A 22,787-nucleotide genomic window follows, 5' to 3' on the forward strand; every position below is an offset into this window, starting at 1 on the left:
GCTGAGTCCTTGCCATTTTGGCTATTCTTCTAGTTTTTCGCTTTCTTCCACGTCTTTCAGGTTTTGGTTGCCATTTTAAAGCATTTCCGATCATTTTAGCTGAGCAGCCTATCATTTTCTGCACTTCTTTATATGTTTTACCCTCTCCAATCAACTTTTTAATCACGGTACACTGTTCTTCTGAACAATGTCTGGAATGACCCATTTTCCTCAGAATTTCAGAGAGAAATGCACTGTAACCAGCATGTACATTTGCTGCCTTCCTTCCTTAACCACTTGCCTACCGGGCATTTATACCCCCTTATTTACCTGGCCAATTTTCAGCTTTCAGCGCTGTTGCACTTTGATTGACAATTGCGTGGTCATGCAAGATTGTATCCATATGAAATTTTTATCATTTTTTTCTCACAAATAGAGCTTTCTTTTGGTGGTATTTAATCGCTGCTGGGCACTTTACTTTTTGTGCTATAAGCAAAAAAAGTGCAAAAAAATTTGAAGAAAAAAAAAAAGTTTCTTTGTTTCTATTATAAAATTTTTCAAACAGGTAATTTTTCTCTTTCACTGACGTGCGTTGATGAGGCAGCACTGATGGGCACTGATAGGCAGCACTGATAGGCAGCACTAATGAGGTGGCATGGATAGGCTGCACTGAGAGGCAGCACTGAGGTGTCACGGATAGGTGGCACTGATATGCGGTACTGATTGGTGGCACTGATAGGCGACACTGATAATGGGTACTGATAGACAGCACTGATAGGTGGCACTGACTGTCATCACTGCTGGGCACTGACTGGCGGCACTGCTGTGCACTGACTGGCACAACCACTGGGCACTGACTGGTGGCACTGCTGCGCACTGACTGGCACAACCACTGGGCACTGACTGGTGGCACTGACTGGCAGCACTGCTGGGCTGCACTGATCGGTGGCACTGGTGGGCACAGGTGGGTGGCACTACTGGGCACAGGTAGGTGGCACTTCTGGGCACAGGTGGTGACACTACTGGGTGGCACAGGTGGGCGCACTGCTGGGCACAGGTGGGCAGAACTTGTGTGTGGCACTGCTGGGCACTGATCATCAGGGCACTGATGATCAGTGACCCTGATGATCGGTGCCGATCCCCGCTCTGACAACTGCCGGTTTTCGGCAGCACTTTCCTCACGATCTGTCAGCGTGAGGAAAGTGCAGCCGAGAACCTGCATTTGCATTTCCCGGTGATCAGCGTGTCATTGGACACGGCTGATCACGTGGTAAAAGGCCGCTGTGATTGGCCTTTTACCACATCACGTGATCAGCTGTGTCCGTAGGACACAGCGATCACGGAGATCGCCGGGGGCGCGCAGGAGAGCGCGTTCTGGGAGGACGTCATATGACGTCCACCCAGAACTGGACGGCCGCAGTGCAGCCGTCATTCGGCTATCTGCGGTCGGCAGGTAGTTAAATAGGGGCAATAACTGCCACCTGTTTTTCAAAGAATGAATGACCTCACTAATAGAACTCCACACTGCTATTATTTTGAACATGCCCCTTTCAATTAGTGATTCAATTACACAGAATCAGCAGCATGCATGTCATGACTGTTGGGTCTGTTGGATTTCTATTACTCTACTACACCTGCTAGTAAATTATTTGCCATGTAGAGATAAAATTTCTACCGAAAACAGTGATTGATCAGGTTAATGATGTCTGACTGCTATTATTTTGAACACAACTGTATATATATATATATATATATATATATATATATATATATATATATATATATATATACACACACACACATACATACACACTGTATAAGGCTTTGTTCACATGTTCACAGTTAAAAGTGACTGGTGTCCATCTTTCCAACATTGGCATATTTCAGAACATGGCTGCTGAGCTGTGAAACTGAAAATCCAGTGTTTCGTGTAGAAGTTTACTTGCTGCTTCAATAGCAACAGTGTTATCAAAAAGCAATAGATCATCATTGTTGTCAGAAGTTAAAAACAGCTGTTGGAATTCACAGGACGTGATATCACAAATGACACATTACTCCCCCTTTTAAACACAATATGAAAACATTGTTTCAGTGTACTGCTTTAAATCACTATTATTGATAGTAGATCTAGTATATAGTAGAGACTAGAAGCCTTTTGAAATGGTGCCAGGAGAAAAACAATCCCTGCCTTTTTTTATACAGTTGCTAATACCAGTGCCACCTTAAAAGCATCATGGGTCCCTGGGCAAAGCAATGTAGTGGGGCCCCTACCAGGGAGATGGTGACCTGCAGTGAACATAGTGCGCCATGCTACATTTTGGGCTTGATTTTTTAGTCTGATTAGAAATTTTAGTCTGATCTTTAACATTTTATTATTATTTTTTTCAATTTTCTTTCTTACTTTTTTTCACAACACTGTTGAGGGGTCTTTGGTCATACCTCAGGAGTCTAAACAAACCCCTGAAGTTTCACTTTTGAATCAGAGAAAGGGACTGATGAAACATTCCCCAGTTCCTTTCTGCACCCTCAGCTGAACTGCAAATGAATGAACAGAAGACAGAGGCTCCTGTACTTTCATAAACTGATGTGCGCTAATGAGGCTGCAGTGATGGGTACTGATAGGCTGCACTGATGGGCATTGATGAGGAGGCACTGGTAGGTGGCACTGATGGGCACTGAAAGGCAGCATTGATATATGGCACTGATAGGCAGCACTGACTGGCACTGTTACGCTGGCAATGATGGGTGACACTGAAAGGCAGCTCAGATGAGCACCGATATGTGGCATTGATGTGCACTGGTAGGCATTGATGTGGCACTGATAGCTGGCACTGATGGACACTGGCAGGTGGCACTGCTGGGGCTACACTGATCATCAGTGCTCTGATGATCATTGTACATGTCCCCTCCGCGGAATGCCGATTACCGGCTCTCCTCTCGAACTGTCAGCGTGACAGCTTGAGAGGAGAGAAATGCAGATAACCGGCATTTCCCTGTTTACATGTGATTAGCTGTGATTGGACACAGCTGATCACATGACCGAGCCAACATCTTCGGCTCTTTCCGTGGATCAGTGATCCGCTGTGTCCAAGGGACACAGCGCACCGCCGATCACCGCGCTGTGCGCTCTGGGAGCCACGCATGCGCGATGAGAATAGGAGGACGTCATATGATGTCCTCCCAGAAACGAGAGAACCACCTTGCGTTCATCATATTACTATATGGCGGGTGGGAGGTGGTTAAGGGGTGATAACTTGTATGGTGATCTTTGTGAACTTTAACACTTCTTAAGGGCTGGTAAAATAACACTGACAGCAGTTTGGGTACAATACCACTACATAGTTGACTAAATAAAGTGTGTAATTTTGTGAATTGAGATTTAAGAGATAACAGGTAGATAAGATGTGATATTAAGGAAATAACAGCTCTACATGTTAGGGTAGAAAATAATCCAGTTGTACATTTTAATTGTTAAGAAGCTTTTGTAAACCTGCAAATTTGTTTTCCTTTCTTTGATCCAGAATGCTGGTTTTTAATGCAAACTAAGATGCAAAATCTAGGAAGAAAAATCCAGAGTTACTGTACACACATATATATGTGTGTGTATGTGTATGTATATATATATATATACACACACACACACATACATTCATACACACACTGTATGTATATACATGAATGACAAATGCTTGTTCATACATGGGTCTTGTGACATTTCAATAATAAAAAAATAAGTTTAAATAGGATACAGCTTATGTCTTTTTTATTTTGTACAGCCAACAATCCCTGGCAAATATGACAAATGAATATTTTTCACATATATATTTATATACATAAAAACAAAAATATGCACTTTCTATAAAAAAAAATCTACAATTCCTTCATTTATTTGCCTTGAGGTAAAATTATAATAAGAGTATGCTGGAAATAAAGACCACTTTATTTTACATTCCAACATAAAAACTAAAGCATATTAGTGCTGTACGTCGGTAAAAAGTAATTTGGACATTGCCCACTGGCTGTCTCTCTTGGGATCAATAGATTCAGTGATGCTGGAAAATGGCTACTAGGAATACACTTATTAATTCAGAGATTATTTTAAAGTGAACCTACCCCCACCAAATATAAAATAAAGCAGCATTATTATAGAACAAAAATGCCCTAAAGGTGGCGAAGGCATGTGCATTCCAATGTGGGGTGGAGGTGGAGTGGGGATGTGCCTAAAGTGACCCTAACAGCAAAGAATCACCAAAAACCAAAACCATACCTGGAATATACTGTTCTGGCAGCCCATGTCTTGAGATTATGTTACTTTGATGATCCCTGGCTACTGCAAGTAATCTCCACTTCCAGATTTATGGAAAATTTGCTCCCCCAGCCATACATCCATGCATGATTTATGAGCTGGCGGGAGAAATTACAGTGTGTATTGGGAGGAAACATGTATTTTGTCCAACTGGTTAAATACTTGCAGGGAGCAAAGAAGCAGCGGAATTTCAAGAGACAGCCACCAGAAAGCAAAGTATATTTTTCCTTTGTTTAGCAGGTATGCTTTTGGGCTGAAAGGGTTACTTTAAAGTAAACCTGTTACAGGCCTGGGTAACATAACCTAAGCACATAATCAAAAAATACTTTACTAAAAGGTCAACTTCAATGAAGACCCTATGACACCAAAAATCAAAGATATAAGAAACAAACGTTATATACAAATCTCTATTTTTCTTTTAGACATTGACCTTGGACCTATCACCCTGCACATCTTGAGCACTGTTTTACTGAAAAAGGACAGGCTCAGTGAAAAATAGGGAAACTTAAGGCCAGGGCAAATTTCAGAGGATACGTTTGATTATATGTTTAAGCTACCTATATCTCTGCATCTAGTGATTGTTTTCACATCTGTTCTTCACCCAGGACCCGACAAATCCCAGGTGCCGGGTTGCATTGGCGACTAGAAATTGCATCCTGGCACCTGGGTTTGCACACATTGCCACCTATTGTCTTCTGTGGGAAGTCGCGCCCCATAGACTTCTGTGGGAAGTCGCACCCCATACACTTCCATGCAGAAACTCCTGTCAATATCATACTGTGTGTAATGTATGTATATTATGTGAACTCTTCTCTCTGCATGCCACTCTACTCTCATGCAAGTCTGGAATGCACCGCCACAAACTTGAACAGGGCCCTTTTTATTCTCAAAACACGTGTGTGGATTGCATCGGTGTGAACCACCTCAATAGGTAAACAAAATACCTAGCCTGTCATGTGAATCTGAGTTTCAAAACAAATCCAGAATCACATATGTGTGAACCAGGGAGGTTCCAATCACACCTGGGCGTTTTGTGAATCCAGCAGAATCGCTATGATCGCAAAACACAGGTTCAGGTGCCATTATTTTAAATGGGGTCTAAAATGTGGTGTGGTTTTGCCATGATTGTCAGGTAGCAAATTGCATTGCATGAAGTCCCGGGCACTGACAACCCATGCTACGCTGAAAAAAAAATTGCTACTAAATTTTTTAGCTGACTCAGATTCAAAGCAAATTTGTCTTCACCAATTATATTTATTTCATTCTAATGCTCAGCTTCAATTCCCCAGTGACTGGTTTACTTAAGCACGTACGAAGATGAAAATCAATATATGAGTAGAACATATTTTCTAGGTAGAGAGGCTCTTTGGGATCACCTAGAAACCATCAAAACACATGGTATGTTTTAGCACCTTATGGGTACCAGCTATACCATTGAATGATGGCTTAGTTAATATTTATGAAGAATTGGCTTCAGTATTTACAAATATTTTTCCATGCATACATTTAAATACAAATTTTCAATATGGTAGAAAACAGAATAGCTAAGTAGTCTTCACATACATCTTCCCAGTGTCAATATTAATAAGGGAATTGGTACAATTATTGGCAGTAAAAGTTGTTAGCCATTCACTTCCATTAAGATAAATGTCTTTTTAAATAAACATGGAAGTTCCAAAAGGCAACTTATTACTACAAAAGGGCATTATTCACTTTGATGCGTCTTGTTCTCAGGTCTTTAAGCTTAAGGTTTATTTTTTTTTCTTTCTATTCAGGTCATTCTTTGGGCTTCGGTTTTATAACCCATTCAGCATGAGGGTTCAGTTGAGACAGATCTTTCATATATGTAGTATCTTCTAGACAGCGTTCACCTAGAATACGTACAAAAACACATCAAAATGGTTGACCAGGAAACAAAACATTTGAACAGTTAAACACACGTAATTTTTATCAGAATGCTTAGAAAAAGTTTCCACATCTAATAGAAAGCAAAAAATGGAGTATGCTCCATCTTTAAACAGTGGCACCAAGTGTTTTAGAAGGTACCACTGGAGCTATTCCGCTTTCTTTGATACAAAACACCCTTAGCAGGTTGTGGTACACACCAATGGGTGGTGAGAGCAGACTGAGTGGGTATCTAAAGATAAACAGAATCAATAATTTTGGTAAGAAAACATTTTACTTTACACATTGGAGCTTGATCAAGATAGAAAGAATATTCTTTCTTTCTATAACAATAACTGGAAACAGCTCAATTCCACTTGCTGCTAATGATGTCTCGGTCTATGCTACAAATTTTACATAGTACTAGGAATAAACAAGCAACTCTATACCTCCTACCTAGATCAAAATTGGAAACTGTTCACAGTCTTATTAATATTTTTCCTTTTGCTAGAAGAAAAGATAAAAAAGTAATACCGGGCTACATGTATATTAGAAACATCAAAAAAAAGGATCAACGCTTCCAAGGTGAATCTAGTAAAAACTACATAAAATAGCAGTTAAAGAAAAATCTTTATTGACCCCAAAATCTATGCAAACCTGTGCATTGCCCATGCATGGCAAAGCAGCAAGTTTACTTTAATCTCCTCTTTGAATGAAGCTGTGATGCTATTTTATACTTTTATATGTGTATTGTACATTCACATCAATCCCTAACCCTCAAAAAATGTACAATCTAAAGTCCCTAACTCACATTCATACATACAAATATTAGGATTAATTTAGACAGGAACCAATTAACCTACCAGCATGTCTTTGGAGCGTGGGAGGAAACTGGAGTACCAGGAGGAAACCCACGCAGGCACAGGGAGAACATATAAATTTCAAGCAGGTGGTGCTGTGGTTGGGATTCGAACCAACGACCCTAGTACTGCCAGGCGAAAGTGCTAACCATTTAGCCACTGTGCTGCCTGTATATATATCTCACCTCACTTCAACTGTATATACAGCCTCACCTTCTGATATATTTAAACAATTTTAATTTAACTACTTGCCCTCCGGAAGATTTACCCCCCTTCATGACCAGGCCATTTTTTGCTATTCGGCACTACACTATTTCAACTGGTAATTGCGCGGTCGTGCAATGATGTACCCCAACAAAATTGATGTTCTTTTTTTCACACAAATAGAGCTTTCGTTTGGTGGTATTTGATCACCTCTGCGGTTTTTACTTTAAACAGAAAAAAACAAACAAGAAAAACGCTGTAAACAAAAAAAAAGCCCCCCCAATATTTTTCACTTTTGGTTATAAAAAATATCCAATAAACTCAAAGTTAGTCATAGATTTAGGCCAAAATGTATTCTGCTACATGTCTTTGGTGATTCGAAGGAACATTTATTTTTTGCCACAAATTTTTTGAAAATAACAATTTTTTTTTTTACACAAATTAAACAAATGGCAACAACTGAGATCTGCAAAGCCATTGTGTGGAGCCATTGGGACCACTATTACCAGAGGGGAAAGAACCCAATCGGGGTTGAAACATCATTTTATTATATGATTTGTGGCCCTTAGGGGTCGAGTTAAGGAGGTGAGGAGGCGCTCTAGCCACTGGGGGATACACGCACTAGAGTGATCACTGGCTTGAGCACATGCTGAAAGTGGATGAATATTTAGCACTATTTATATTTTGCACTATTTATGAGTGTGTTAGCACGGTTTTTGCACTTTATTTATGAGATTTAATTGTGTATTTTACACTTTTTTTTTTTTTTAGTGAATGTTCACAGTGTATTATTTCATGTTTATTAATTCATGGTATTTTTAGACATATACAGTTCAGTGAGTGGTCATAGCTTATGAATTTATGTGTATTTATATTTATGGTGTATATATTTATCAGTTGTAGAGCACTTGTCACTTTATGTTCACCTGTTGGTATCTGATTTAGCCACTGGGTGGCAGATTGTTTGTTTAGGTATTGGAATCACTATTTATTTTATTTATTTAAGCATTTGTCACTTTTTGAATTTATTAGTTATAGGATTATTACCCTCATTGCTGAGCGCTTCATCCCAATATTGATAAATGCTAGTGCTGGCCACGAACAGGTCTGATCCTGCTATTAGATTCCACTGGTCTTCTCCCAAGTGGGCTAGCCACCCATAAGAACCACTGTGTCCTTGCTGGACGTGTCACTTTTGTCCAGTAATATGGCAGAAGTACTGCTCAAAGGTTCAGCATGAATAAAATATCAAGTGTTGTTAACGTTGTGTCCCTTTTACTCACATCCCAGCTGAGATCATTCTGGTCTGATAGCACTATTAAAACCATACAAGTGTTCCAAGTTTACAGGATTAGTGGTTGCTGGTTTAATTGGATTTGTATAGCATGGTAATTCTTAATATTTGTACAATAAATGGTCACAAAGGAATGACAATACTATTGTAGTAGTTTTTAGTTTACCACTTGCCCTTCTGAGGATTTACCCCCCCCTCCTGACCGGGACATTCTTTGCGTTACGGCGCTGCGTTATTTTAACTGACAATTGCGTGGTCATGCAAAGCTGCACACAAATGAAATTTAAGTCCTTTTTTTCCCCATGAATTGAGCTTTCTTTCGGTAGTATTTGATTGCCTGTGCAGTTTTTATTTTTTGTGCTATAAAAGAAAAAAAGGCCGACAACTTTGAGAAAGAAAACAATATTTTTGACTTTTTGCCATTAAACATATCCAGTAAAAAAATTTAAACAATAACATTTCCTCATAAATTTAGGCCAAAATGGATTCTGCTACAGGTATTTGCTAAAAAAAAAATCCCAATATGTGTAAATTAATTGATTTTTTTTTTTAATTTTTACTTGTAATGGCGGTGATCAGCGACTTATAGCAGGACTGCGGCGGGCATTCTGACACTGGTGGGGAACTGACTTGGTGACACTGACATCCCCAGTGACACCAATACATTGATCAGTGCTAAAAAAAAAAGCACTGACACTGTACTAATGGCACTGGGCAGAAAGGGGTTAAAATGAGGGGCAATCAAAGGGTTAACCATGTGCTGATTTACTAAGTGCTGTGTCCGTGTGCTGCACAGCCTCCCAAAGCAGTGTGCAGGAGCTGACAGGGAGGAGTGCTGTTTTGTTTACAAATAGTTCTCCTCTCCATTGGAGATGCTCGGCAATCACCAGGCGCTGGGTGAGGAATCACCGTCCGGGGCAGCTACGAGTGCGAATGGCGGCATGGGTAGGGCACGTTCCCCTAACTGGAAATGCAAAATCACGTGATTTTGCGCACCCATGCCGCCATGCATCAGTATTTCTGCTATAAGGTGGTCAGGAAGCGGTTAATTTCTAACTTTATTGCTTATATATAGTTTATTATCTGTTGTAATCTATACAGTTGTGTTTGGCTTTTGGTCGCCTTATTTTTTAAATCTTTAGTAATTTGGTAATCTGTTCAAAAGAAAACAAGTAAAAAAAACAAACAAAAAAGACACAGTCATACTAATTAGAACTTACCAATATTCCCCCCAATTTCATATAAACTAACTTCTTCTCTTGTCAGAGTCATTGATGAACCACTACCAAGAAGAAAGAATAAAATAGCATTATAATTTTAGTTTAACAACCATGATGCAACAAATATTCTCTAAAAAATACTTCAGTTGTTGAAGGTATACTGAAAGTCCTCTAAATGTTAGTATAGAGCTTATGAAGTGTCTTAATGTACACTTCAATGTGTCTGGTTGTCAGTTTAGCTCAGCTATTGAGTTCCCTTGGAGCCATGAATTCTAGATTTGTGGTAGGCAAAGTTCTCCCATAGTCAATAGCTTGGTCTCTCCCTCTTGCTACCATCAATGAATTGGATTGCTTCACTGGCCAGTAGTAAAGTGCAGAAGGTGAGCGGCTGTCAACCATGGGAGGTGGTTGTATTTTCTTTTTTTTTTTTTTAATACCTGAGCACCTTTAGATTCAGGGCTCCCAGGAACTCAAAAGGCAATCTTAGACTTGCAAACGATTTTAGAAGACTTCAGATTTGCTTTAAAGGGTTTTCCGGTGTACCACCAAAAATTCTGCAATATGCTTGTAAACACTGCAGAACCATTGTCCCTCTGTTGCTTACATTACTTGAAAGTCTGGAGCCTAATTTGTAAAACATAGCGGGGTTAATTTACTAAAGGCAAATAGACTGTGCACTTACAAGTGCAGTTGCTCCAGAGCTTAGTAAATGAAGTGAAGTTTCACTTTGCAAAGAATAACCAATCACATTCAGAGGGGGTTCACACTAATGTGGTGTGAGACACCGCATGTAATTTGCACAGGAATCACACCATATTCCTGTGCAAATTGCACGCGATGTCTATGCGGTGTGATTTAAGCCATACATCTCTGTGGATCTCTATTCAGCAGCAGTTACTGCTTCCTCCCCCTCTCTGCAGAAGTAGGTTTCTCATTGCTTCTTAGAGTCCGTGTATACTCAAGGGTTGTGTGTGCATGTGCTAGAACACACATTGTCTTTCCCTTGTATCCTGACCCAGCACAAAAACTTAGTATATATACTAGCAGTACACTGTATACTATAGTCTGGTACACAAAGACTTTTAGCCAGTTTTACACCAGCAGAGTATGTCTTTTATCCTCTCATTACCACCTATTAATCTTCTGCTTATGGGCATTAATCCATCAGCTGACAGTACCCAATGATAGTGTATATACCCCTTCATGTCCAGTGTATCTGTTAAAAGGATAAGTTCACCTTTTGGGAAAAAATAATAAATGCACATATTTTTGCAGGAAAAAAAAAAAATTGTACATTTATTATTTTTTCACTAAGGAGCCTGAAAAGCTTGATCATGATCGTGATCAGTGGATCAGGGGTGCAATGCCAGACTCCAAGCCCTGAAGCTTTCGTGCCGTACCTGCATATGGGCTGATTGTTTAAAAGCTACAGGGCTTGTGAATGAACGAGGCCTTACAGAACTACAAAGGCTGACGGTAGTTGTAGCTTGTACAGTCATAGGAAGCCGTGAATGAATGATGCAGCCGTGTGGGTGAAGCCCAGCACAGCCATGTTTTTTTCAAATAGTGACAACAATGGTGGGGAAAGGATCCCTGCTCACTGTCGCAGGGGATGGGGGGCTGGGTTGGGTGTAGAGGAGAGGATGAAGCTGCTGGAACATGTTACATGTTCCACCCCAAATATGGGTGGAACAGGTTGCATGTTACAAAGGGTTTTCTTATCCTTTAACTTTTCAGCACCAAGTCTCCAGCACAATTGGAATAAACCCTTACATTTATTCAGTGCACCACACCAAATATCAGTCTCATCTCCACTGACTCTGGCACAGTGGTAACCTCAGCTCCACTGTCCTATTTCTTAGCATAAAAATTCCCTAACAACAAAGATGATCCAGGCCCACAGTAACACCTCCACTTCATGACACAGTACCTGCTAAAAACCTTCTAAGATGTTGCTGCCTCCTTTACAATGTCCATTGTCCTCAATTTCCCTCATACACTTCTCCTGTTTAACTCTGGGTGCACCCCGCCACCTTTACAATCTCTGGGCTGTATCAGACCCCTGTTGTCCCAGAATAACCTGCTTTAACTTTAGCTGGGGGACACTGTTTTGGACCTCTATTCCTACTCTGTAAAACCTCTTGTCTGAACAGCTTGGCACTCATGCTGCCGCTTTCTAATTAATATTAATAATATGGGAAGCACTTCACCATTCATGTCTATGACCATATACTTTATTGGGTTTGATGCTAATTATGGACAGGTCAGTAACCATCATTTAAGAGTCAAAAAGTGAACTGTTCTGATAGTTGTTATACCCTCTACTCTTCTCCTGCACATAATTCTCCATCACGTCCAACACATTCCTTTCATGCACATACTGCCCACTGTCATACCCTTTGTACTTCACTCCTATACATAATGCCCCATAATACCCTCCCACCCACCTCTCCTGCACATGTACATCTATCATACTCTCTGCTCTGTTGTCCTGCACAGTCTGCCCACTGTCATACCCTCCACACTTGTTTCCTAAACATATTGGCCTCCGTCATATCTTGTGTACACCTATTCTGCACATACTGCCCACTGTCATAACCTTTGTACTTCACTCCTATACATAATGCCCCATAATACCCTCCCACCCACCTCTCCTGCACATGTACCTCTCTCTATCATACTTTCTGCTCTGTTGTCTTGCACAGTCTGCCCACTGTCATACCCTTCACACTTGTTTCCTAAACATATTGGCCTCCGTCATATCTTGTGTACACCTATTCTGCACATACTGCCCACTGTCATTCCATTCACATTATTATCCAGTATAAACTGCTTGCTAAGACTTCTTTCCTACACATTCCTTTCTTGTTATACCCTCTCCTGCACATACCGCCCAGTGCCATACCCGGTCTAGTCCTCTCCTGTACATACTAATCACGGCCATACCCTCTGAATTCCTCTCTTGCACATACTGCCTTCTGTCATACACTTTTCAGCCCTCTACCAAATATACTGCCCACTGTCATACCCTCTGCACTCCTCTCTGGCACATAATGACTGCTGTCAGTCCATTTACATTATTATCCAGACACTACTTTAACATTTTTCTAACCCCAACCTACCCTTTCTGCATTGGGTTTATTTTTGCTAGTGTTACCTAAACCCAAACAAAGTGGTACAATTGTTAATAAACCCACAACAGTAAAATCAGTCTGTATATGCAGTAAAGCATGTTTGTTATACTCACTGTGGAACCTAAGGGGTTAACCCTCTGTATTGTGTAAAACAGCTGTTTGATCCTGTCTTCTCTGATCCTCCTCTACTTTTACTGTCCCCAATCTATCTGCCATAGTACAGAGCAGCAGTGGCAAGTCTGAACATGCACTGTGTGGTGAGTATGGCTAGAGAGTTTTTTTAGGGTGCATATCATTCGCAAAGGAACAATCAGCGCTTTTTGGACAGAGGTTCAGGGGTCATACAGCCTTCTAGGACTCCTCCTGTAAGAATGAAAACTCCTCCTACAAGATGAAACAGTTCACGGCCGGTCACTGATAGAAGTCACAAGACTGCTATATGCTACTGATGAGAAAATTAATTTAGCAGTTTATATTTACTAAAATAATTGCATTTCCATGTTCTGCATACTGTGGGATATTAGGGAATGCAGGGTCCTGGGTTTAGTAACACTTTAAAACCGTACATATCACAACTACTTTGTACATCCAGGTGAATTATACCCTGATTTTTTCAGGAGAAATTGGGCTTTCATTTGGTGGTAAATGGTAACGGATAGCTCCTGATTTTTTTTTATTATCAAAGGAAAACTGGCCCAAAATAGTAAAAAAAAAAATATTTTTTTCAATTTAGCTCTGTGTTTCTTGTTACTAACATAACCTACCACCAAAGAACAACCCAAAATAAATTCTCCAGCTCTTGACGATTTTTTTTTATTATCAAAGGAAAATTGGCCCAAAATAGTAAAAAAAAAAATCATTTTTTTTAATTTAGCTGTGTGTTTCTTGTTATTACCATAACCTACCACCAAAGAACAACCCAAAATAAATTCTCCAGCTCTTGACGATCGCAGCGATACTATATATGTGTATGTTATTTGTTCTTTGTACCTGTAGTACAGCCCAGAAACAATAGTGCGCATTTTGTTTTTGTCTTTTTTTTTTTTTTTTAACCTAAAACACACTGACACTGACATTGACACTAACTGACACCAATTGTTTTTTAAATCTTGACCTTTGACCCTGACATTGACCCAAACACTAACCCTGGCACTGAACCAGATCAAACCTTGATCTAGGTATTTTTATTTATTTTTTCTTTTATTTTTTTATCTTCTTTTTTTTTTTTTTTTTACAAACATTTTATTTTTCTCTCTATGCCAGGAGTTAGAGAGATACAATGTATCTCTCTTCTCCATTCATGGAGAGAGAAAAAAGCAAGGGGGCCAGGCTGTACAGTGACTGATCACTGTGATAGCCAATCAGAGGCAATCATGTGACCCGGAATCAGGAGACCCGGGTCCCGATCGTCCTGACCACAGTCTTTGTGCTGGGAGCGCGCCGAGTGGCACGCACCCAGCACAAAGACAAGTACGCAAATATGCGGACCCATGGAAAAAAGCCCAGTTCCATGATGCCGCATATTTGTGTGAAGTCGGCATCAAGGGGTTATGCTAGCCATTTCATGTAGGCACATTTAAAAACAACAAACTATGAAAATAAATTAGGACAAATCACAGATACATAATAAGTGTCTAATCCACAAATTATAGCATATTGCTAAGCAATGATGTACCTTTCTTGATTGAGAAAGCGTGCCAGAATGTCACCTGCTTTTAAATCTTCTGTCAACTGTACCGCCATAGAAACTTTGGAAAACTGAGGAGCTTGTACCCGTATGAATCCCTGAGGTTTATCATTCTAAGAAAATAAAATGCATACTTAAGGCACTTCTAGGAAATTCACTCTTACAAAAACAACAATTTAGTTATAGTCACTTGCTGATTTATTACAAGATAGAAAAACCTTTATTCAGCAATTAATGACACAAATAGTAGTAACAGTGGTAGGGAATTAACATTTGATAATGCACTGTTCCCAGTTTATGAGGCTGAAATATGTAAGCATATAAAAGTTTCCTCTAGATTCTTCCAAAGTGTTATAAACAGTTACAAAAAAATGAAAACTCATTCCCATAACATTCCACTAGGGGGCATGAAATACACACAATATTCAACTGAACAGGATAACGACTTTGTTGGACTAGATGTAGTTGTGTAAAAGTAATTTAATAATATATATATATATATATATATATATATATATATATATATATATGTATATATATATATATATGTATATATATATATATATATAACATTTCAAGATGGAATACATTTCCCTACAAAAAGATAGACAGAAAAAGTATGTATTTCATAGTATGAATTAAGTAGGTGGAATATCCAGCATCTACAAAATATCTATGAATTCTACTTTGTTTTAAATTGAATATTCAGTAATTACATTGACCAAAAAACACACTGCCAACATGCTGTATCGGGTAACATATAGAATATATATTGAGTGTTAGTGAAATATAAAAAATAAACTGAAGGAAGCGAGTTCTTGCTATGAGAAACAAGTATTGTATAATGGAAAACTGTAGGAGGCAGCAGGGAGGTACTTAAGGCTTGATGTCCCTGGCATTTGCTGCAGTTAACTCTGTGCATGACTGCAGTATTCTTTCACTGAGTATATCTAATTTGACACTTCCGCAGATGGAAGAAGACATTGTGCATGATAGCTGATTATATCTAATCATAGTTTTTATTTATGTTGCTGGCTGAACCTGGTTGCCGATATATGTAAAATGTCTTCTACAATGGGCTACAGATGGGAAGCCTCATTGACACCTACAAGGGTTCGACAAAAAGAAAAAAAAGGAAACCAGATAATTTGCAGGTGTGAAAGCGAAGACATGTTTCACTTTGAAAGCAGAAGTGATGTAACATTCTTTTTCTTCTGCTGTGTGATGAGACACCTAGCGAAAAGATGGGAAGCCTCACTTTCATCATTCACTGCATGCGTTGCTAGTAATATAGTCATGTTTTTCTTGCTGGCTGAATGTGGTTGCTAGTGTGGGTATAAACTCTTCTACACCGTGTGCACAATTAGGCAAGTGTTATTTTGACCAAATCCTAATTTTTATGCATATTGTCCAACTCCAAGCTGTACAAACCTGAATGCTTATTGGATTTAAGAATATCAGCTGATGTGTATTTGTGTAATGAGGGAGGGTGTGGCTTAAGGAAATCAACACCCTATAACAAGGTGTGCATAATCATTATTAGACAACTTCTTTTCCTCAGGCAAAAGGGGCCAAAAAAAAGATTTAACTCTGAAAAGTCAAAAATTGTAAAGTCTTTCAGAGTGATGCAGAACTCTTGAAATTTCTAAGATATTGGGGCGTGATCACAGAACCATCAAATGTTTTGTTGCAAATAGTCAACAGGGTCCCAAGAAACGCATTGAGCAAAAAAAGATGCACATTAACTGCCAAAGATTTGAGAAGAACCAAACGTGAAGCTACCAGGAACCCATTACCCTTCAGTGCTGTCATATTTCAGAACTGCAACCTACCTGGAGTGCCCAAAAGTACAAGGTGTTCACTGCTCAGAGACATGGCCAAGGTAAGGAAGGCTTAAACCTGACCACCACTGAACAAGACACATGAAAACATCAAGAAGGGGCCAAGAAATATCTGAAGACAGTTTTTTTAAAATGTTCTATGGACTGATGAGATGAGAATGACTCTTGACGAACTAGATGGAAGGACCTGTGGCTGGATCAGCAACGGGCACAGAGCTCTACTTTGACTCAGACGCCAGCAAGGTGGAGGAGGGGTACTCCTATGGGATGGTATTATTATCAGCTAGTTGGACATTTTTAGGTTGAAGATAGACTCAATACCAACTCCCAAACCTACTGCCAGTTTTTAGAAGATGCTTTTTTCAAGCAGTGGTGCATGAAAAAGTCAGCATCTTTCAAGAAGACCATGATATTTATGCAGGACAGTGCCCCATCACATGCATCAAAGTACTCCACTTCACGGCTAGCCAGTAAAGGCCTTAATGATGAAATAATAATGACATGGCCCCCTTCCTCACCTGACCTAAACTCTATTGAGGATGTGGGCCCTTCTTAAATGCGAGATTTATGGTGAAGGAAAACAGAAAGCCTCTCTGAACAGTGTCTTTATTTTTATATATATTTGTTTGATTATGTGGCCACGAAGGGATAGGGAATAATACAGAGTGGCACTTTTTAATGAGGATATCTCACTTAATGATTTGCGTTTGATTATTTTTGTGACACTATTGCATGTGAGCACAGTTCTTGTAGTATTTGATTTAGGTTTGAGCGCTGCACTATATATAATTTTATTAATTTTGGATTGATCGACAGCACTGTAGTTGTTCCATAATGAAATTATTCCTCAAAAATACAACTTGCCTAATAATTGTACACACAATGTATAGCTGGCTACAAATAGGAAGAAAGCCTTTGCACTTTCCTTCATTGATAAATATCTTCTCGTCGTTTTGTGGATCGTAGACTATCATCCAAACTTATTGCAGATTTAATAAAAAAAAAAATTTAAGATCTGTGGGACTGTGCAGTTATATTTAGACACCCTGTACAACTGTTATAATAGGAAGATGGATTTAAAATCATGAAAATGGAATAAGGTAGGAGCTCATATGAGCCCCAGTTCACACGCGTTTTTTTATTCGATTTGAGAATCCGAATTCAAATGACAAATCAAACTGAAGGTCTTCCTGTTGAAGACGTTGAGATAGAAACATTGAAGTCGCACTGCATTTTTGAAAAGGGTCTTGTGTGACAGTGTGATTTGAAATTGCAATCCATGGAGTTGAATGGGAAGTATCAGATTCCAATGCTTTATATGAGAGTTTATGAGAGAGAGATCTGCTGGAGAATGCATTAAAAACACATAGGTGTTCATACAAAAATACATCTGATTTGCATTGCTGAATAGCACTCCAAAACACAGCGATTTTAAAACCTGTGTGTGTGCCTAAGCTAAATGAATATTTCTGAGATGTCAGTTACACTTTACAAAATGACTTAACATCCCTGAATACCTTTCTCTTTAACCACAAGCCTACAGGGCACTTATACCACCTTCCTGCCCAGGTCAATTTCCAGCTTTCAGCGCTGTCGCACTTTGAGTGACAATTGCGCGGTCATGCACTGTACCCATATGAAATTTTTATCATTGTTTTGTGACAGATAGAGCTTTATTTTGGTTGTATTCAATCACCTCTGGGTTTTTTATTTTTTCTTAAACAAACCAAAAACCACTGAAAATTTTGAAAAAAAAAACTTTTTTTTAGTTTTTGTTATAAAATTTTGTAAATAAGTGATTTTTCTCATTCACTGATGTGCGCTAATTAGGCTGAAGTGATGGGCACTGATAGACTGCACTGATGGACACTGATAGGTGGCACTGATGTGCACTGACAGGCATCACTGGTGGGCACTGAAAGGCAGCACTGATACATGGCACTGATAGGCGGCACTGACAGGCACCGATAGGTAGCACTGATAGGTGGCACTGATTGGCATTGATAGGTGGCACTGACAGGCAGCTCAGATGGGCACTGATATGTGGCATGGATGTGCACTGGTAGGCACTGATATGTGGCACTGATGGGCACTGGCACGAGGCACTGATGACCACTGACACAAGGCACTGATGGACACTGACAGGTAGCACTGCTGGGGCTACACTGATCATCAGGGCACACTGATCATCAGTGCCCTGATGATCAGTGTACATGTCCCCTCCGCAGAAAGCCGATTACCGACTCTCCTCTCTTCTCCTCACAAGCTCTCAGCGTGACAGCTCGAGAGGAGATAAATGCCGATAACCGGCATTTCCCTGTTTACATGTGATCAGCTGTGATTGGACACAGCTGATCACATGACCGAGCCGACATCTTCGGCTCTCTGTGATTGGTGATTCTTTGTGTCCGAGGGACACAGCGCACCGCCGATCACCGCGATGCGTGCTTCGTGATCCGCGCATGCGCGCTAAGAATGGGAGGATGTCATATGACGTCCTCTCAGAACGAGAGAACCACCTTGCGTCCGTCATATTACTATGTGGCGGGAGGGAGGTGGTTAAAGAAGTCTATCCTGCTTCTACTTAGTAGACCACCATTTATTTCCTCCATAAGCTCATCCCCCCCTACAACTATTACCTTTTGTATCACTCAACCCTTCCTCCTAGATTGTAAGCTCTAACAAGCAGGACCCTCTGTTTCCTCTTGTACCAAATTGTATTGTAACTGTAATGTCTACCTTCAATTTGTAATTTGCTGCGCACACTGTTGGCGCTATATAAATCCTGTATAATAATAATAATAATCATCTTCAACATTTGTGCTGGATCCATTGGGTTTTATTACACCCCCACTGTTTTCAGGAGAGTGGAAAAGAGAAGTTTCAACACAGCTTCTTAGTGGGCAATCTATCTACACCAACTCTACTTTCCTATGCCATGGTAAAGCTAAATGTTGGGTAGGAGAATGTAATTTCTGCACTTTTGGGAAGGCAGGTATGCGTGTGAACTAGAATATCTCCATTGACAGACTACAGATGCAGCACCTGGGAGCACAACACTGATGCTCAGCACTGCAGTACAGATTGACAGAATCCTATGGGAGCAACTAAGAGACTATGGCCTTATGACTAAAGAAAAGGCATACATTCTAACATTTAATAGGGGATTTTTAGATTAGGTGCAAATGAGAAGACTGTTTATGAGGATCAAAGGTGACCAAACCTTTCAAACCATTTATGGCTATGGGAAGCACAGTGGCTAGGGTCGTAGGTTCAAATCCAAACCACGGCATTACCTGCCTGAAGTTTGCATGTTCTCCCTGTGCCTGCATGGGTTTCCTCTGGGTACTCCGGTTTCCGCCCACACGCCAAAAGATATGTTGATAGGTTAATTGGCATCTGTCAGAATTGGCCGTAGTAAGTAGTCAGGGACCTTAGATTGTAAGCTCCTTGAGCGCCTGGTTTCTTGAACTTTCAGGGACTGCTGTGGATGTACATTATATAAGTAAATTGCTGCGTAAATTGACAGCACTATATAAGTAACTGTACTTATATAGTAATAAAAAACTGTGTGAATGTAAGCTTTATGATTGACTGATGCATTTTCTATCTGAAAGACCAGGTATTAAATTTGTTGTATAGTTTAACCTCTTGGCGCCGGCTGCACGCAATGTGCGGCCTACCAGTATCTGTGCCTTGACGCAAGTGGCCGCACATTTGTGTGTAATTAAAAAAAACATATGTGCTGAGAGCGCGTGTCCTGAGCACTCCCAGCACACATGTCCAGTACTCACGGAAAGGTCCCGATCTCCTCTAGCGATCGGGACCTTTCCCGATCATGTGATCACCGTGACAGTGAATCATGGCCGTCACATGACCCTAAAACCCCGCCTCCCGGCTTCTGAAACCCTTAAAGGGCTGGGAGGCGCTGGCGCCAAGGGGTTAAAAAAAGTAAAAATGCATTACAAGCAAAAAAAAAAAAGTAAATCCAATGACCTATTTTATCATTTTTAATTCGTGGTAATTAGAAAAGGCTGGACTTAAAAGTGGAACTCTCCCATCCTTTACAGCCAAGTAAGCTGCCATCTTAGCCTTTGTGTGATCTGCAGTTGCCATGATGCTACACATGTAATCAGTTATGACACCAGCCATTTAATGGCTTAACAGATCGGCCTAGAGTACATGTAACTGACAGTTTTCATGCACATCATGCCTTTAGTGTAACTGTAACAGTTAAGTTGATGGGTGTAATTACACTTTAAATAGAGGCCAGAGTGTGTGAATGTACAACTGTGATAGGAGTATTCGTTTATAAAGCTCATTTAGGAAAACAGATGAGAATACCAATGTTCTTAGAAAATGCAGCAGGACACATATAATATACCAATGAAAGCATATTTAGTAGCTATTGTAGTATTTGTAAACATGTAGTGCATATGATGCAGAATCAGCTCTCTTTTATTTACACAAAACTCACATCAGCAAGGCTTTTTTCTGCCTTTTCAGACTTCTCTCGGTCATATGCCATCCTTTTTAAAAGTTTCTTCATAGCCTTTTCCTTGACATTTTTCTTTTGGCTGACAATGTTATGTTGCCTTACTTGTGCAACAAGAAATTTGGGAATCTGTGTATGAATGAAATGATCTATTATTTTGTATTCAGTTAGTTATGAAATGACACACAAGTAAATATAAAAAGGAAAGAAGCTCAACATATAAACAATTATTTTCCAGAATTTTCTTTTTACTATGTCAATAATCAAATTAATGCAGGAATATAACATTACTTGTCGTCTATGCCAATATTATATTTAGTCATTGTGAGTAATTTTGTGTCTGCAACAATCAAAGTACATGTAAATCCTAACTGGATTACATTTAGTTTGCTAAAGCACTGTGCACTCTATGGGCAGTCAGGTGAAAATGGATTTGCATCCATTTACATCAGGCTCCCTCCCACCCATCATGTTTAGGTCTGGAAAAAAGGAAACGGATGCAGTCATTTTTCCATTTTTTTTCTGGACCTGGACCAACTCTAACGTAAGTAAATGTAAATGGATATGCCTGCATTTACATCTGTCTGTCCATAGATGTACATGGAGCTTCTAATCAGGTCTAATTGTGAAACTGACAGGTGGACCTGAAAAGAAATCCCACTTGAAAGGACCCCAACTGTATTTAAGCCCTAGCTGTCATACCTATTTTGCCTATTTGCTACTGTGCCCTCATTACTTCTTGTGACCATGTGAACCTTTCTTTTGTGTTTGCATCAGCTTGTCATTTTTTCTGTACATAGGAAGGAAGGAAAGAACATGAATTGGAGCTAAGCTAGTCAAGCTAAGCATCAAGATGGTCCTTGAACATGGGATGATGCACCTTGTCGGAACTGAGATCATTGGAAAACAGGACAAAGCATCTTTTGAAGCTAAACGTGCTGACTCTTAGATCAAAGCTGCTCTTACATTAGAAGGTAGGAGTAATAATGGAAGGGAAACAATCTTCTCAAAGTAATCATACATTTAACACATCACGCTGAGTAATAAGCTTTAATTAGTTTTTGACCAGTTCTCTTAAATGTGCTGATGTGTAGATGGCAAGCCCTCTTAAATAATGGTGTGTTCTATGACAAAAGTTAAAATTTACTGTCCTCGTAACATTTTGTAATACTGGCATTTGTAAAGAGAAAGATAATGACAGCACATTCTGTCCGAATATTCACTTACTGTCCAGAGAAGTTTCTGGTATTTGATCATAAAAAGCATGATGGAAGCTGTCCGGGCAGCACTGGTTACAGCTCCTTGATCTACACCTTTTAATGAGGAGGTATGGTCAGTGAAGAGATTAGGAGCCATTATCATGGCAACGTTCTTCAGAGTCATTTTGTTCTGCTCTCTGTGATCCACAACCTTCTGAAGGAATTCAAGTAAAGCCTAAAACAGGACACAGAAGACATTTTACATTCAGCACAACAGGATCAGGTTTATCCATGTGCTTTCAGTTACAGTTTTAGAGAATGGATCTATTGTTAACAGTTCCAACCCACTGTCTGCTTTAAAATGCATCCACTAACAATATTTCACAATTACAATAGAGCACACATTACTACACGAAGGAATGTGCATCAAATAAAATAAAGTGAAAAACAGACCTTCAGGGTGTCACGGTGAATATCAGGCAGCAGAATGACCAGTAGATTCAGAGCTTGGAGTCTATGCTTTTTTGTTGGGAGGTCTGTAAGTAACAAAAAGCAGCAAACTAAATATAAGACCAAGAATCATGAATATACTGTAACTAGATAAGGCACAATACCACTTAATGATTGCCCAGAATTTACATTTAGGCCTCGTTCACACCAGTGTGCAAAGACAACAGTCTTTCT

The 22,787-nt window shown here is 39.8% G+C and overlaps 1 protein-coding gene across 2 annotated transcripts in view; it reads right to left on the bottom strand.

Moving 5' to 3' along the window:
* Positions 1-3,720: 3,720 nt before the first annotated feature.
* Positions 3,721-22,787, bottom strand: part of ARHGAP18 (Rho GTPase activating protein 18) — a 218,073-nt gene continuing 199,006 nt past the window's right edge. For both annotated transcript variants that reach the window (XM_089676138.1, XM_089676139.1), the window contains exons 10-15: positions 22,557-22,639; positions 22,132-22,338; positions 20,887-21,033; positions 14,557-14,681; positions 9,748-9,809; positions 3,721-6,156 (exon numbers count right to left, since the gene is read on the bottom strand). In XM_089676138.1, coding sequence (XP_089532264.1) covers positions 6,062-6,156; positions 9,748-9,809; positions 14,557-14,681; positions 20,887-21,033; positions 22,132-22,338; positions 22,557-22,639 — 719 coding nt within the window. In that variant the 3' untranslated portion in view covers positions 3,721-6,061. The remainder of the gene's footprint in view (positions 6,157-9,747; positions 9,810-14,556; positions 14,682-20,886; positions 21,034-22,131; positions 22,339-22,556; positions 22,640-22,787) is intronic.

Source organism: Staurois parvus, unplaced genomic scaffold (assembly GCF_062004578.1).
Source record: "Staurois parvus isolate SC_StPar_1 unplaced genomic scaffold, SC_StPar_1.0 ptg000165l, whole genome shotgun sequence".
In the NCBI taxonomy this organism is placed as follows: domain Eukaryota; kingdom Metazoa; phylum Chordata; class Amphibia; order Anura; family Ranidae; genus Staurois; species Staurois parvus.